At 35.8% G+C, this 17,715-nt stretch overlaps 4 protein-coding genes across 5 annotated transcripts; 1 reads left to right on the top strand and 3 right to left on the bottom strand.

Moving 5' to 3' along the window:
- The first annotated feature begins 152 nt into the window (after window positions 1–152).
- On the top strand, window positions 153–7,048 carry LOC117618723 (probable pectinesterase/pectinesterase inhibitor 51). Of its 2 annotated transcripts, XM_034348428.1 has the most exons (3): window positions 153–167; window positions 5,318–6,275; window positions 6,369–7,048. In XM_034348428.1, exons 1-3 carry the CDS (start codon window positions 153–155, stop codon window positions 7,046–7,048), a joined length of 1,653 nt encoding a protein of 550 aa, XP_034204319.1. The 2 variants fall into 2 exon arrangements, with proteins under 2 accessions (XP_034204319.1, XP_034204320.1); XM_034348429.1 differs by lacking the exon at window positions 153–167 and having other exon boundaries at window positions 5,306–6,275.
- On the bottom strand, window positions 2,260–2,727 carry LOC117618724 (SKP1-like protein 11). The gene has a single exon (XM_034348431.1). The coding sequence runs from the start codon at window positions 2,725–2,727 to the stop codon at window positions 2,260–2,262; it is 468 nt and encodes a 155-aa protein (XP_034204322.1).
- A 2,626-nt stretch (window positions 7,049–9,674) lies between the features above and the next one.
- Window positions 9,675–10,233, bottom strand: LOC117618952 (SKP1-like protein 1). The gene has a single exon (XM_034348743.1). It carries the CDS (start codon window positions 10,148–10,150, stop codon window positions 9,680–9,682), a length of 471 nt encoding a protein of 156 aa, XP_034204634.1. The 5' UTR covers window positions 10,151–10,233; the 3' UTR covers window positions 9,675–9,679.
- A 583-nt stretch (window positions 10,234–10,816) lies between these two features.
- LOC117617340 lies at window positions 10,817–14,239 on the bottom strand. Its single transcript, XM_034346675.1, has 5 exons — window positions 14,035–14,239; window positions 13,864–13,913; window positions 13,606–13,711; window positions 13,463–13,521; window positions 10,817–11,331 (listed from the first exon to the last, which is right to left on the bottom strand). Exons 1-5 carry the CDS (start codon window positions 14,146–14,148, stop codon window positions 11,280–11,282), a joined length of 381 nt encoding a protein of 126 aa, XP_034202566.1. The 5' UTR covers window positions 14,149–14,239; the 3' UTR covers window positions 10,817–11,279.
- Between the last annotated feature and the right edge of the window lie 3,476 nt (window positions 14,240–17,715).

Here is a 17,715-nt window from a genome sequence, read left to right as displayed (position 1 = left end):
AATAACTTCATTAATTTAATTGATGTGATATATGATATGGACATGCCACATCATGTGGTATAGAAATGTGGGATAAAAATGTGGTAAGTGTAGCATTAAAAGTTCAAGTTGCTTTACACTCCAAAAAAATATATATGTATCGCTTTATACAAATGATGATCTTATATGTAGTCATTTCATTTTACCTTTGTATCATTACTAAAATATGAAGCGGCTATAATACGTATAAAATATCTAAGTTTATTATTCAATAACTTTCTTTAAAACATACGGTAAAAAATTCGATCATTTGATAAAAATGTAAATTTATTTATTATGTTTTTGTAATTTGTAGCCATTTTTTTCTATAATACGTGAAATTCCAAATAAAATTGGCGAATAATAAGTGTATTATTGTAAAATGTTTGAAAAATATTATTGTCTTATTTGTGAAATAATGTATGAGTCCGTGCATAATACTCGAATCGTACATTTGAGCTCAATAATATACAATTTTGTTCCTATTTTTCGAAAGCATACGACAAACAATAATTTTTTATTATTAATAGGTACGTATGCATATCATACGTGCATTAACTAACTATGTTATGTGGAGGAAAATGACATTTTTACCTTTATGTCAACGTACTGGGTCAAGAAATTAACCAGTAAATATTTAAATAGTATAGCCATGCGGCTATACTATTTATTTAAAAACTAAAAAAAAGGGACCCAATATAGCCATGTGGTTATACTCTTTAAATATATTATATTTACAAAATATAACGGTGCGGCTATACAATTTATAAAAAGGACCTGCCTAGCACCTAGGTGCCCTCTTTTTATTTTTTACCTTTTTTTTTATAGGAGTATAGACCCGCGACTATACTATTAATTATTTAAAAAATATATATTTTAAAGGCACCGCAGTATAGCAGCAACGATTGGTTTAGCTTCCGTATTTTTTGTAATAAAAACTGTAGCTAACATTTTTTTCTGCCATATCAATTAAAATGTGGGATATTTTTTGTCAGAAAGTAATTATTTTGTTTGGTGTTGGTTGTTAAACAAAAAAAGAAGAAGATTTGTTTGGGGTTTTATGATTTTATCCTTTTGATTTGTAACAAATTGTTCAAAAAATGGGGATAATATTACTTTTGTTCATAATACCATAGTACTTTTTCTCAAATACCTTTCATTATAAATTTTTATTATAAATTCATTTTCATAGTTCCTCATTCCCAAATTCTCATTGCATTCTCCCTAATTTAGGAAATTGTGCATCTAACTCCCATACAGATGACTTTAGCACTTCGAATGCAGGATAACTACTCTTAACTACTTGAGCTAACAACCCTTACCTTATTGATTTTTAATTATTGTAACAATAAGAGAGTAGAGAAAGAGAGACATAATTGAAGAAGCATTTTCGCATTCCACTAAAACTTATCGCTTCCTAAAGTTCCTCTGTAATTTGATGATAATAGAGCATGATATAGAAACTGGCAACGAACGAGGTAATATACTATATAACCATCAATTTTTCCATCATTATACATTTGTAAATATTATTGAGTTGAGATGATCCTCTCAGTTTCTCAAATTATGAACTCTTTAGGAGTAAATATCAAAACCAGTAAACAGTACCTTAAATTTTGTTTCCTCTCAAAAAGCTATTTATGCAATAAAAAAATTTATTACATGCAGCATGAGATGATCCATGCATGGTTACAAAAGTTCAAACACAAGATTAAGTTTTTTTTAAAATTATTTTAGCTATTTTTTCCTCGTAAGTGTGAAGAAATTGGATAGAATAATGTGTGAAGGTATTTGTGAAGTGATGGGACACTTGTGGTTGGAATGGTTTGTGACGAGGGGAAGAATAATTCGCACTCTTACTGGCTCATGTATGTATGGAAATTATTTTGTGTGAGTGCAGTTTGGCATTGTTTTTGACATTTGGGAGCTTGCTCAACAGCTAGAGCAGGTGAACTTTTTGTTTACATCTCGTAGAAGGAACAAAGCAGGACATGAGGTTACTCGCTTTGTCACTCGTTCTAGAGGTTCCCATGTTTGGGATGTGATTTGGTCACATCGGCGGTTTAATATTGTACTAGCTGAGGATGCAAACCCTTTATTTACGTCTATGATAAAATTTCTCGAATTTTGGCACCCTAAAAAAGAAAGTTAATTATTATATGATTAATTTCTAAGATATGTAATATGTTAACAATTTATCAAGAAAAAAGAAAAAAGGTATGTAGGGGTTGTCTAACTCTCTCACTCGAATGCCCACTCGTTCTCTTTACGAATCTCTTTTTCTTCCTCAGGAGTAAAATCATTCTCGATGTTGAAGATCACACGGATCTCTTCAGGTTTCTTGTCCTTGCTCATGTCCGCCACAGTCTGGCAAGTCAAATCCAGTAGGCTCTTGATGTCCAGATAGTTTGCAGCCAAGATTAAGTCAAAAAGCTTGCTTAGGTCCACCTTCACGAATTCAGCGTCCCAGCTCTTGAGACTCTCTTTGTTCTTGACATCGGCATCCTCTTCATGGTGCTTCTTGCAGTACTCGATCACCTTCGCTAGGGCGCTGCTGGTCACATTTGACAGAGGTATCGCGTCGTTGGCACAGTCGTCCTCCACCATGTGCTTGATGGTTAGTGACTGCATGGCCACAGCCACCTCCACCTCAAAGGTCTGGTTGTCTTCGCTCTTTAGGGTTATCTTCTTCATCTCGTCGGAGGCCATTGTTTTGGTCTTTGTAATATTGACTAAGTCCTTAAGGTGAAAACTTAGGAGAGTTTTTCTTTTCTGGCTTTGGAAGTTGAAGAGTTGAGTGATTTGAGTTTCAAAGACTTGGCATGATTTTATAGCCTACTCATAACACCTTGTCCAAGTGGGAAAAGGAGACAATTTTTTTCTCCTATTAGGAAGCATTCTTATATTAGGAAAAGGAATGGGCTGATGATGGCTCCTTTTTCAAAAAGGAAAGGGAAAGTTTTTGTATTTTGCGATTTATTGTCGTATATTTTTTTCATACCATATATTCTGATAATTCCTTTTTCCCTCGATAGGCAAAACCCCATGACAAAATTTAGAAGACGTGTTAGGATGCTGGCTAGTTTCACACATGCATCATGCAGAAACTTAATTGTATGACATATTTTCGTACATTTTCTCACCATTTTACTAACCGTAATGGCTTAGCTGCTGGCGCACTTTTAGTCAACCTACTCAAATGTAAGATTGATACCGTTTCAATTCCTGGAATTCAAGCAATAGCTGGAGAATAAACAAGAAACTCAAATGAATTACATCCAATTACTGTTTTACAATGCCGCGTTTTGTCTCACAATGTACCACTAGTCAGTAAAATAAGATTTTGATTATTTATGCGAGATTTTTTACTAATTCTTTTACCCACCAGCACACCTCAACATTAAAAGTAAAACTCAAACCCTCCATATCCATATTCATCTGTACAAAAGCTCTTTCTGTTACGTCTTTGTATCTCTGTCTTCTATTATCTCCTATGTCATCACTATTCAGCCAAAACCCGTTATATGCTTTGCAACTTATCAATATTCCTCTAATTTATAACTTTTAACTTCCATAAAAATACTCAATTAATTGCAATACCCATCGATCACAGCCACTACCCATCTTTTGCAATACCCAATTGATTGTTATTTGGAATTCAGCCAAATTCATGAAACGAAGCGGCACTTAAAATGATAAAGAGTGCTGCTATTTCCACCTCCTTATCCTATTTTCCCATCCGCCTTATCTTCCCATCCATCATATAAATTTGAAAGAACACGAACTTATCTTTCTATCTACCATTATTCTTAAAATACCTTTAATTATTAATTCTAGTAAATTCTCTTTGCTAATCATTAGTAATTTTTTTATTAACCATTAATTGTATTTTCATATTTTCCATTACAATTAAAAAATTCTTCTATTAGCCCGTCCCCGCTTAAGTCTCGCAACCCAAACCTCTCTTCCTTAGAAAATATAAACCCTCAAAACCCAAATAGAACCCATTGTATTTTGATTCCCATGATCATGAATGGTTCCTTTGCTTCTCTCTCTCTGTGATATTCAAAATAAACTATTAATTTTATCTTATTTTCAATTATTTCTCTCAATCGGGAATTTCTTTTTGTCTTTTGTGTTCTAACGCCTACATATGGTTGAAGGTTCTATTATTTTTGGAAAAAGGAAGTATATTAGGTCTGTTTAAAAAAAAAAAAAATTAGCCAAGTAGAAAAAACTAAAGATTCTAAATTCTAGTCCGGAAGGAAAAGATAAGAGATTAGATTTCAATATGGCATGAAACTAGACAATAAAAATGGATATTTGAGTTTCAGAGTTTGGGTGGGTTCTGTTCATCCTTTCTGAAGAAAGAAGCGGGACATTAGGTTCCCTTTGTTTTATTTTCCCCAAGTAAAAGTGGCAATGTGTCCTTTTTTTTAAAACCCTGAGATTGAATTTTAATGATGTGCCAAGATTATATTAATAAATAGAGAGAGTTTTAAATTTGTCCTTAAAAGTCATTTTGTAAAGGGATAAATTTTGTTTTTAAAATTTAAAAATAAAGTGTGTGGGAAAATAAGACAGGTGGGTAGAAATAATAGCACTCATGATAAATTACACTATTATTAAGACTTATTAACCCCAAGTAATTAATATCTAAATTTTGCCACATTATTATTATTGACAATCGATTAACATAAGGAACATGTGACCAAAAGAACAAGTTTTTGCAAATGACCCACTATTATAGTGATCTCGAATCTTAGCATCCTTGTAGTATGTGTATATTATCGCCCTCACAATAGGAAACTTAAGTGAGACTGGAAACCTCCACCTTGTAAGGGGAGTCAACTCTTATTACATCAAATATTCCCCCTTCTCTGACGCATTGAATCCATAATTGATTGTGTTTCTGGTCTGACTTTACTCTTACCTAATACGTTTTGTTTCCTTGTAATATATACTGATGTAATTTAGCTCTAGTTCTTTCCCTTGTTGAGTCAACGGAATTATTTACACAGCCTTCTATGTTCTTTATGTTTGACCAATGGTTGTCAATGTCATGAGGGTTTTCCCATCCCAACCAAGCTACCTGCATGAAAAAGGAAAGAGAAACTTTCCCTTTCCAACTTTCTTTTCCTAGTATAAGAAGAGATTTCCTAAAACGAGAAAAAAATATAGAAAATATTTCTCCTCCTTTTCCTGCATCGACAAGGTGGTAGCATTATATATATAGGCTATAAAATCACTCAAACCCTCCAACTTTCAAAGCGAAAACAAAAACTCTCCCAAACCCAAGTTCCTCTTGCTCATATCCATGGCCTCCTTCCTCTTCCTCCCTCTCCTCTCCCTCACGCTCTTCCTCTCTCTCACCTCCGCCGCCCGCAACCTTCAACCCCGCAGGCACGTCACCGTCCCCGTCCCTCTGATCCAGCAAGTCTGCAAAGCCACGCGATTTCCTGACACTTGTCAGGCCTCCTTAGCCGGGCTCGTCACTGACCCAAACACCACCCCAATTCAAGCCATCCAATCCGCCATCCAGGTCTCCACCGATAGCCTCCACACGGCGCAGAAGATGGTGAAGGCTATCCTAGACTCGTCTGCAGGCAACCAAAACCGCACCACCGCTGCTAACAATTGCCTCGACGACCTCGGGAACTCCCAGTACCGCATTTCTCTCACCACCGACGGCCTGTCACGTGGAAGCATTAAAAACGCACGTGCCTCGATGAGCGCCGCGCTGCTGTACCAATACGGCTGCTGGTCGGGCCTCAAGTACGCCAACGACACCCAGATGGTCAACGAGACCATGTCTTTTCTCGACTCGCTGGTCGGAAAGTCCAGCAACGCCCTCAGCATGATGTTCTCGTACGACAACTTCGGAAACGACACCAAGTTGTGGGCCCCGCCCAAGACCGAGCGCGAAGGGTTCTGGGAGCGGGTCGAGGGCAGAGGGTCAGGCCAGGGGGTTCGGGGAGGAGTGCCGTCGAATTTAACGGCGGACGTGACGGTGTGCAAGGAGAAGTATGAGAAATGCTACAGGACGGTTCAGAGGGCCGTGAACGCCGCACCGGATAATGCGGGAGAGAAGAAGTTCGTGATCCGCATAAAGGCTGGGGTGTACGGCGAGATTGTGAGGGTGCCCTTAGAGAAGCGGAACGTGGTGTTTTTGGGTGACGGGATTGGCAAAACGGTAATTACAGGGTCGTTGAATGTGGGCATGCCTGGAATCTCCACGTACAATTCTGCCACAGTCGGTAGGTTATTTGCGTAACTTTTTATTTATATTTATTGCTTGTTTTTATTATGCTTTGAAAGTAAGGTTCTGATTGTTTCTTATTATTTTTCAGGTGTTCTTGGAGATGGGTTCATGGCCAGTGGTCTCACAATCCAGAACACAGCAGGTCCTGATGTCCACCAAGCAGTAGCCTTTAGATCAGACAGTGATCTCTCTGTGATTGAGAACTGTGAATTCTTAGGCAACCAGGACACTCTCTACGCACACGGAAACCGCCAGTTCTACAAGTCATGCAACATCCAAGGCAACGTCGATTTCATCTTCGGAAACTCAGCTGCAGTTTTCCAAGACTGCAACATCCTCATCCGCCCTCGACAACTAAACCCCGAGAACGGCGAAAGTAGCACCGTCACAGCTCACGGCAGAACAGACCCTGCACAATCAACTGGTTTCGTATTTCAGAACTGCTTGATCAATGGCACCGAAGAGTTCATGAAGCTGTATCAAAACAACCCCGAAGTGCACAAGAGCTACTTGGGGAGGCCATGGAAGGAGTATTCAAGGACAGTTTTTATAAACTGTACTATGGAAGCTCTTCTTTCCCCAGATGGGTGGATGACATGGAGTGAGGATTTTGCTTTGAGCACCCTTTTTTATGGGGAGTTTGGTAATTCTGGAGCTGGTTCTGATTTTTCCAAGAGAGCGCCCTTTAGTAGCAAGATCCCATCTGAGCATGTTAATGCATATTCTGTGCAGAATTTTATTCAGGGAAATGAGTGGATTTCAACATGAAAATTTTGTAGGGATTTTGAAATCCGTTTATAATAATAGCAAATATTAATTAATGAATGTACAAGGAAACTCATCTTATTGTCAAAATACGTTTTTGTTTGAAGTACTTTTGTTCTACATTTTACAGTGGAGTGTTGAGGTACTTTAGGGACTTAATTCTTGGTTGGGTTTTTCGTATTTGCTTGTCTTAACTAGCCTTGTGGGCCAATTTATCTAGTAGATACTTAGGTTCTGTTGTGATCAATATGTTTAAAAAAGCGTTGAACGCATCGACTTAAAATCTCCTCAAGCCACAGCTTGTTTAGCAAAATACTCATTTAGCATACACGACGAGGTTGAGGCACAACTTCAGAGAGAAAGATGAGCCCTAATTTAACTTTAAACATTTTATAGTCCACAAACGAACAGCACAAGAAGTCCCAACCTCAATCTCAGTTTCTTTTATCTTTGAAATTCCGAGAAATACTAACAAGGGCTGTAAGCATGCTCTCTTCTACATGCTCTCTTTCTCTGTAACTATGTTTATGTTTAAGTTTTCCTCCCAGCCAAAAGCTGTGTTTATCTTCTACAAAACTTGTTTCGTTATCTGCAACTAACCCAAGAGGCTTGTACGTAGTATCATGAGGTCTTTCAGATTATGCCATCGGCCTCGTATCTAATACCACAAAATTTTATTACGAATATAAGATTAAATCTGACAAATGAGTAAGAAAGCTTTTGAGGGAGATGAATGGGAATTGAAGGACACATTAGTGCAATATATTTTTGACTGGTTTGGATAGATCCCTTCTAAATTTTCCACACAGATTGATTTTGTGTAAACCTTATGTCCTTTTTTGTTATTCCTGCATTGGTATATTATCTTGATATATTTAAGATGGAGGTTTTGAGTTTCTCTTTTAATGTTTGTTGGTTCAACTCTAATTTTAAAGGTATGATGTGTTTGGGTTAAAGAATTAATAAAATACGTCACATAATTAATCAAAATTCACATTAATTTTACTGACTAGTGTACATTGTGAGACAAAAAATTGGTATTTGGAAAACAATAATAGAATGTGCTTCGGTACTTAATTAGACTCAGCTGGGACATCCAGTGGTAGGATCAACGGTGCTAACGAAATTAGAGCTGAGCTATTTTTCGAATTCAACGACCAAAATGAGAATTGGGCAATGTATTATTGCAAAAAATTATTAAATTTTATATGAATGGGAATTATTTCGTGCGAGTTCATTTTTGGGAAGTTTAAGGATGTAATGAGAATTTATCAAAAACAAAGAAGCTTCGAATTAACTCACAAAAAAGGAGACATAACTCTTGTATATGTAAACTTTTATTTGTATTATTTTTAACAAACAAACCCTTTTCATATTTAACAAAAGAGAAATTTGCAGAAATCTTGGTTATACCTAACTAAACAATCACCTAAGCGAAAACAAAAATAAAAACCCAAAAACCAGTTGAATTATAGGGAGTCTCCTTACGAATGATATCCAACATATTAATTTTAATAGATTACTGGTTCTCCTTACGAATCTCCTCTTGTCCATTTTTCACCATCTAGTCAAAATGTTCTTCAAAACCATCCGTCCATTTTACTGACGCAGAGATAACATCAAGTGGAGAAGGTAGATAAATTTGTCATGTAGTCATCATGTCATCATGTCTGTGTCGTTATTTCACGATGTAAACAATTGTGCGGTGAAAACATGTAAGCATGTTGATGAAATTAATTCAAAGTGTTGTGAATGACTAAAACAATGATTGTTTTGTGTTGAGCTCCTGAATTATTATTTGTGTATTGAATTCATTCGCCATCCAAAAATTTCAATCTGGAATGGTAAATTTCCAGCTTCAAAACAAAACAAAACAAATCTCAATTTATTATTATTTTGAGTTGAATTCTATTGCAATCCATAGAGTAACTTGGCCAATTTGCAAACTTGGGAAGAACCAATTAGAAAAGTCATTAAGTTGTTAACATAATTAGTTAATTCTGTTCATTAATCTTTTACGTAACATAATTGGTTAGTTAAGATCGTCATTAACTTTGTTCCTGCATATTTTTTCGTCGTACGTCTTCTTTAGTTGCATACTAAACCGAGACAGAACCAAAACCAGCCACCAAGTTGAAGAATCCAAATTCCAAAACCAAACAAAGAAAAGAGAATACTGCCCAACTCAAAATAACCAAAATCCCCAAAAGCAAGACTTGTCTCGTGAATTCAATTCCCATTGCCTAATATATATATATATATATATATATATATATATGTATATAAGCTAACATGTTGAATGTAAAATTAATAGAATGGCCCTTGTATGAATGCAAATGATTTCATGTGAGTCCAGTTTAGTTATTCTATGATTAATTTCCAAGAGATGTAATTTGTTAAGAATTTATCGACAACAAAGAAGTTTCTTAACAGACAAAATAGGAGACATAACTCTATCATTAGAAATATTTGACAAACAAGGTTTTGTAGAAATCTTGGTTACATCTGAGCAATCATCTAACAAAAAAAATTATTTAAAAAAAAAAAACAATTGAATTATAACTAGAAGAAAAATAATAGACAAAAGGTTAAATTGTGTAATAATAACAGGTATGTAGGGGATCTTTAACTCTCTCACTCAAATGCCCATTGGTTCTCGTTACGAACCTCCTTTTCTTCTTCAGGCGTGAAGTCATTTTTGATGTTGAAGATCTCACGGATCTCTTCAGGTGTCTTTCCATTGATCATGTTTGCCACAGTCTGGCAGGTCAAATCCAGCAGGGTCTTGATATTGAGATAGTTTGCAGCCAATATTAAGTCAAACATAGTACTCTGGTCCACCTTCATGAACTCAATATCCCAGTTCTTAATGTCCTCTTTGTTCTTCTCGCCATCAGCATCCTCTTCATGGTGCTTCTTGCAGTACTCGATCACCTTTGCTACGATGTTGCTAGTCACGTTTTGCAGAGGTATTGGGCCATCGGCGCAGTCGTCCTCCACCATATGCCTGATGGTCTGCAACTGCATGGCCACAGCCTCCTCCACCTCAAAGATCTCACCGTCGTCACTCTTCAGAGTTATCTTCTTCATCTCAACGGAGGCCATTGTTTTGGTCTTTGTAATATTAACTAAGACTTTGAGTTGAGAACTTGGGAGAGTTTCTTTTTTGGCTTTGGTTGAGAGATTTGAGTTGCAAAAGTTAAGATACTTTAGGGTGATTTTATAGCCTACCCATAACACCTTGTCCGTGTAGAAAAAGGAGAGATATATATATTTTTTTTTTCTCATATTAGGAAACATTCTCATACTAGGAAAAGGAAAGTGGCTGACGGCCCCTGCAACAAATAGGAAAGGGAAAGTTTTGTTTTTATTATATATTTTTTCTTCTTCGCTGTTTATTGTCATATATCCTTTTTCATGGAGCTTGATTTTATATCCAACCCTATTATTGGGCAAGATTTTCGTAGAAGATGCTGGGGGGTCTTGGCTGCACTAATTAAGGATGGGATGACATTGACCTCTTGACCTATCTTAATCCTAATGACTTACCCTGATGACTTAGCTGTTGGCTCGTTATGCGTTAACAAAGAGAAAGAAAAGAAAAGGAAAAAACTGGCTCTGAGACTAAAGTAATGAAATGTAAGATTGATAAAATTTCAATTACTGAAATCAAGCAACGATTGGACCAAAAAAAAAAAAAAAAGCAAAATATAGGAAGAAACACAGCACACCTTTTAAAATAAAGTTGAAGTAAAACTCTGAACCTCCATGTTAAAATTGAAATAGTAGCAACACATTTTCTTTCATCTCTATCAGGATAATATACAAAGGTTTGATTTCTCTTACTGAAAATTCATAATACAGCCACATGAATATGCTAGCACATGAGAAATTGGGACGCTAGGCTATCCTCGGTTTCATTCAGATTGACTAAAGTCCAAGCATATTAATGTCACTATTACAGACGTTAAAGAAAATAGTTGCTAGTTGTCGCCTTGGTAAACTCCTAATCATGGAAGGATAAATATGAACCCTAATGCCAGACATTCTGGATAGCCCGAACCTAGTTTGCGGTTCAACCTGCAAATCATTCCACTGCATGCAAGAGGAGAATTGGAAAATGAACTCTTGACTTTTATCAATCCTGTTTTTTTTCTTCTTCTTTTTCCAGAGTTGGAGAAATGGATGGGTTCATACGAACTTACTTTACAAGCAACATTTTTAGCTCAGATATTTAATAATTAAATGAACCCTTGATACCCTCAAGGCTTTCTCCCAAAGATAACCTGCAAGGAAACATGTATCAAGAGTTACAAAACAACCCCAAGTAATTTGCCAATGCCTTGATGCGATTATTTATGTAGGTAAACTGTCTCTAGCTTGAATCGGGAACTGTAAGATAAAAATCACCAAAAAGTGAGAAAGAAAAGGCTGCAGCAGACACCAACTTTTACAACACCAATACAAGTAATCTCAAAAAACCAACACAAAATTACTCAACCAGCCTGGCAAACTAAGCACAAACTAAAAGAAAAGGGCAGAGACAAAGCAACACGCTGGTAAGAATTGAAATCTCTGTAGCAAAAACATTCTTATGCTAAGTTTGGATACTTAGGACATGCAGCTCATCACATTATCACTAAGCACACCCACATGCACGTATTTTTTGAAACTACAATAAACTAAAATGCATCCATTTAAGTAGCCTGAACAATTGACTTGTTGCATAATTGAAAGGACCTTCTAGCTCCAAAGGACATGTATTTTTCGTAAAAAGAAGCCCCAAAAGACATGCTATTCTCCATCACCGAATAACGTAGTTTTATAGGAGCAGGATTAGTCATCTGATTTGACTTTTTATATATACACTTTCACTTAAAGAAAAATCACAACTTCCTTCAAGGCTCTATATACCACAAAAGGCAGCAGGGTAGCATTATCTGAACAGTAGGAGAAAATACTCTGCCAATATAACTTCAGCATCTTAGTAAGTACAGAAGCAAGGATGGCAGCCAACACAGCACATCTAATCCCCAACCTATGGTAAATTTGTTATACTTTAACAACACTGCCATAAAGCAAAGAATTCCTCAACAAGTTTTCAAAGCCACTTCCAGAAAGACCTAATTTATAATATGAATTGAGTGTAGACCAAATAGGCATGATCCACATCACTATCTACTATTACCAAGTGACAATAAGGTTCACATCCTCACACTAAATAACAATAATCTTTGTAGCACGTCCAACGTCCAGATCAGTTATTTTATTTTTATTTTTAAGTAAGAAATTTATCACATTGGCCATAACCAAGCATTGAGGAATGAGAGGGAAAAAAACAGAAAAAAGAAATAAGGATAGCACAAAATCAATCTGCATGGAATGCATGGAAAAACTAGAAGAGATCTATCTATCTTTTTTTTTGGTGTCGAAAGAAAGGATCTATCTAATCCACTCAAAAATCCATTCCACCATTGTATCCCTCAATTCCCATTAAAGAACGGTCTTCTCCCTAAAAAAATTATGTTCCTCAATTACCAGATTTGATCCAATTCATAATAAAATTTGGTGCTAGTAAATACGAAAGGTGGCTGCTGGTATAACCTGAAGGACCTCAAACCACGGGAGACTGGCCTTGATGAGCACCACCAACACTGAATTAAAAACTGAGAAAATAGTAATAACATTTTAGAAGGAAGAGAAAGGTTCAAGAATATATCCCAGTTGTCAAATGATAGTGCGATACTCAACTCGCCAACCTCCATTAGGTAGGGGATCTTTATGAATGTCAACTATTTGCTAGTCATTACAGTTCTGAGGATATATTTCAGTATAATACCAGAAATTGTGTCTTTTAAGAGGTCCTAGACTGGTCCAACAACTGCCCTCAGTGTCTATACTAGACAAATTAGCCCACAGGCAGGTCAACACAAGCAAATATGAAAACCCAACAAAGAATTAAGTCCCTAAAGTGCCCCAACACTCAACTGCAAAATGTAAAAGACTTCAATCAGCCAAATCAATTTTGTACTGTTGGCTAAGGTATCGCAATCATCTCAAGTTTTCTATATTACAGGATACAAGAGCAGCCAAGGCTACATTCTTATATTCAGGAAAAAGAGGCTTGATTTTTCACCTTCTTAGTGAACCAGTTGGCAGTTCTCAATCTTTTTTCCTAATGAAAAGAAAAGGAAAAGTCCTTTTTTCCAAGGAAATAAAAATAAAAAGTTGGTGATTTGATGTTCTAAGCAATCTTTACCATTGACCGCTTCAAAAATCCAGTAATCAAATGTAAAAACTACATTTTTTCAACTATGGCCCTTATGTTATCTTCAAAATTCTAATTATCACGTTGCATCAACTCAATCGTACATAAAAAAAAAAAAAAATTAGTATCCCTAAATACATGGAACTTACTTGTGCATACAGTACTTGAACTCTTGGCCCCTAACTAGATCTTTCTCTCCTTCTTCAAGCTACAACCAGAACACATGCCACATAAAATAATAAGTATAACGGAACCAAGCCAACAAAGGAGAGTATAAAATAGTCCATCTTACCGGATCACTCTCATAGACAAGCTCATAACAAGTTGAAGAAAGGCATCGCACAGCACAATTCTCTTTTGCTATCAAAGAAGCCTTGCATTGCCAACCCCACAATCCGCTATTCCCATAGTGAAAGGGGAAAAAAAAAAAAAAAGAAGCAATCAGAGCACTATCTTATCTATGATTTGCAAGCTGACAATATGCTTACTACTAGGCAAAGCACAAAAAATTAGTAAATGGGAAATTAAAAAGAGAGAAGGAGGTTGGTACCTCTCAATATCTGCATAACATTGGTTCTTCTTTTGCCTCGTCTCAATATCCTGCCAAATACCCACATACAAAAACCCATCAAATTTCAGAATTAATAAAAAGAAACAAAAACCCCAACAAGCATAGTATCGAATAAAGAAATTAACAGAAAGTAAGAAACAGAGGCATTACAGAGATTGGGCGACGAGACTTGGCGAGAACTGTGGGAGATACCAACAACAATAACAAAACTAAAAGCACTGGACTTCCGAGCGAGGAAGAACATGAAGAATGTTGATTCGCCATTCTCTTCTTCTTCTGGGAGTGGAATTTTGAACAATTTTAACTTTCTCTTCTTCAAGTTTGTGAGATGAGAGGCACGGACACCTGACGGGACTTTAGGCTCAGCTCAGTTCGCTGTAGACGCTGCTGGATCAAGCTAATAGCCCAATTATCATCCCCATCGTTTGGCCCGTAAATTATTTACTTTTTTTTTTTTTTTTGGACGAAAGCCCGTAAATTACTTTGATGCAACCAATTTGACCACTTTGCCCAACGAAATATTGTGTATGTGTGTGTGTGCCTTTTTTTTTTTTTTTTTTTTGGGACCAAAATGTTGTGCTTAACGGTCTTGCAGTGGACTCTTTTATAATCTATTCTATGCTATTATTTAAGAAAATTATCTTTATTGATTTAAAAGGATAAAATATCAATTTTTCTAACTATAACCAAACCATTCTGATAATTGATTTCAACTAGTATTATAAAAAATAAAATAAATTTTTGTTCAAGCAATAGTCTAAAATAACTCTAATCGATGTGGAGGGGGACTCGAATGAGGATTTCACTAATAAACCCATTTTACCATTACATAATATACAAAAACTCTTATAGAGCCTATTTGGAATGAAAAACCCAAAACTAGCCACTTGTCTTTTTCTTTTCTTTTTTCTTTTTTCCCGAACCTATCGGCTATCGGTGGACAGCTCGAGCTGCTCCCACTTGTCATTTTCTATTTGGTTCTTAATGTATTAAAATTTTATAATAACCAATTAGAAAATAACAAGTGACTAATTTTGGGTTTTTCTCTCCAAATAGGCTCTATATGAATTTTTGTATAATATGTCATGCTAAAATAGGTTTTTGAATAAATATCTAGATTAGAATTTGGATGCAAGGGGCAGACTCACTCCCTAGTCAACTAACCTAACATCTTCAATATTAAAACTTAAATATAGAAAATTTTAGTACTTCGAAGTAGGGATGGTGCGGTTTGGTCCGGTCCGGTTTCCACCTCACACCGGAACTATTACTATTTAACCGGGGCAGTTCGGTCTTATTTTGGTGAAAAAAATTATGAAACTGGTCGATTCGGTTTAAACCTGTTCCGGTACAGTTTCCAGTTTTTTCAGTTTTAGACAGGATATTATTTTTTTTATTTTCAAATTATTTATTTTTACAAGTTCCAACTAAAATTTTATTTTTTGGGCTTAAAAATTCACAAATGATCCAATTTCATGCAAAGAGATATGATTGAGCCTAGAAAAGAAAGGTGCTTTGAAGTTAAGTTTGGGGAAATATTAGTTATGGGATTAGAAATTTAGCATTGGACTTAAATACTTTTTGAAAAATAAAAATAATACGGAGCTGGTCTAGTCCGGTTCGATTTTGTAAGTTGTGAAATCGACATCGGAACTGATTTGAACCGGTCTAGTTCGGTGCCGATTTGTTGACTTTTTAGTCAACACGGTTTTTTTCTCGTTTTTCCCATTCGATGCAGCTCGATGTTTTAATTTTCCGGTCTCAATGCCGACCCAATAACAAACTTATATATTTAAAAGCTAACTACAAAGGACCCATGAGGTCATTTTCAATATAGCCCATAGGGTTTTAATTTTATAAATTACACCATCAGGTCTCGTTTGGTATGTCGGATTGTACTGACTTATTTATGTCTGATAATATTAATCTGTTCCGGATAATACTGACTATTTATCCATAATATTATAAGGTGTTTGGTATTATTCCGGATAAATAGTCTGACTAAGTTATACATATGATAAGTTTTTTTTTCTTTTGTTTTTGTCAAAATCTATAAAGACAAGATTACATCAACTAACTCATTATCATAATTCTAGAACTTGGGATGTTTATTGATGGGAAAATTTTTTTTTATCACATTTTGATATGTTTTAAATAAATAAAAACTTATTTTCTGATGGTTTTTGTGTTGACATTGTCCTTTTACCATCCTCCTCTAAACTCAAATGCAATATTGAAATGTGTAGTTGAGATTTTACCAGATAGAGTCAAATCCTGGTTGAATTGCTCTGACATTTACAGCAATCCAACCCAACAAACAAGTCATATATTAATTTGCATATAAACAAACAAACATAAAATTTAAAAATCAAGAAAGTATAAAACTTTAAATCTGTTGTAAAATAAACTAGAATATATGCTAATATTGAGCTGCACATAAAGTACATGAGACACAGCGTTTAACGAGGTTCGGATATGCCTACGTCCTCGGAGAGCAGCAGCAGTAACTTTTCCACTATATAAAATAATAGGGCTACAACTTTAGTGTTTACAATATGTGTGGCTCACTGAATTTTCTCTCTTGGAGAATTTCTCTCTGCTCTCTTTTCTCTCCACTCACTCACCCCTTTTCTTCCTGCTCTTCCTCTTCTCTGCCTGACTCTCATTCTTCTCTCATCTGGAGGTGTCTGTGCAAAGGCAGGATAATGCCTTATTTATAGGTAGATTGGGGGAGGTAGCTAACCCACGTGAATGTGCAGTAAGGGGAAGTTGCAGACAAAATTTACCCAAAGTCTCCAAATGAATAGTTGCAGACAAAAACTTTTACAGCACTCCCCCTTGGAGACCACAAATGATATGTCGGTTGCATCATTAAAGACTTGCTTGGAGAAAAACCCAGTGAAGTAGAAAACTGATGGAAGGAAGAAGATTACAGTAATCAGTGCAGCATACTTCTGGATGCTCCCCCTGATGAATATCTCCCCCTGATATCTTCATGATTATCTTTTGGAGCGAAAATCTTTCTGAGTGAGTAGAGGATATAGCCATTAACAATTCTTGTAGTTGAGTAAGTAAATATATTTGCAGTGAGCTATCTCTATGTAAATCATAGAAATTTTTAGAGTCCGCGTTTCCAACAAAACCTGGGCTATTTGTAAGTTCACTTGAAAAGAATATGCCTGTACATGGTGTTATGCGGAGATAGCATCAAATATGCCTCACACCATCCCAAAATGATGGTGATGGAGTTGAGCTCTATCTAGAAAATACAATGTCCGGTCCAATATACTTCTGAAAAATCCCTAAAGTGCCCAACGGATAATCCTCATAAAAATGTTTCAATACTTTTTTAGTATAAGCAAGAATCTCGTTCGCATAATGCTCGATCTTTAAGTCGAGACAAATATTTCTTGAACTCTTCAGGAGTTTCAATATGTTGCAAACATATTATAATCAATGTACTCACTGAGGCAATTTATGCACATTAGTATTGAGTACAGATCTTGTGCTTCAGGCACATGTCCTTCAGGGACTTGCTTCACGCAATTTCAATCCTTTCAAGGATTTTTTTTAAAGGGATTAAACTTTATGACACATTATATAGCTTTAACTTAGCTATTTATACACCTTTAGGGAATCACTTCTGGTAATACACTTCTGGTGATATACACCGTACATTTAATAACCCTTAAAGATAATATGTTGGTCTCTGTAAATGTGCAATAAGGGGGAACAATTGAATCTGTAAATATGGAGAAAACTCAACATTCCTTGTTTTTGCCAGAAACATTGTGTCATACAAAGTAAGTATATTCCCTTTTATTCCAAACA

This window comes from Prunus dulcis, chromosome 2 (genome assembly GCF_902201215.1).
Source record: "Prunus dulcis chromosome 2, ALMONDv2, whole genome shotgun sequence".
NCBI classification, from domain to species: Eukaryota; Viridiplantae; Streptophyta; class Magnoliopsida; order Rosales; family Rosaceae; genus Prunus; species Prunus dulcis.
Note: the sequence above shows the minus strand (reverse complement) of the source record. Positions and strands in the feature narration are given on the sequence as shown.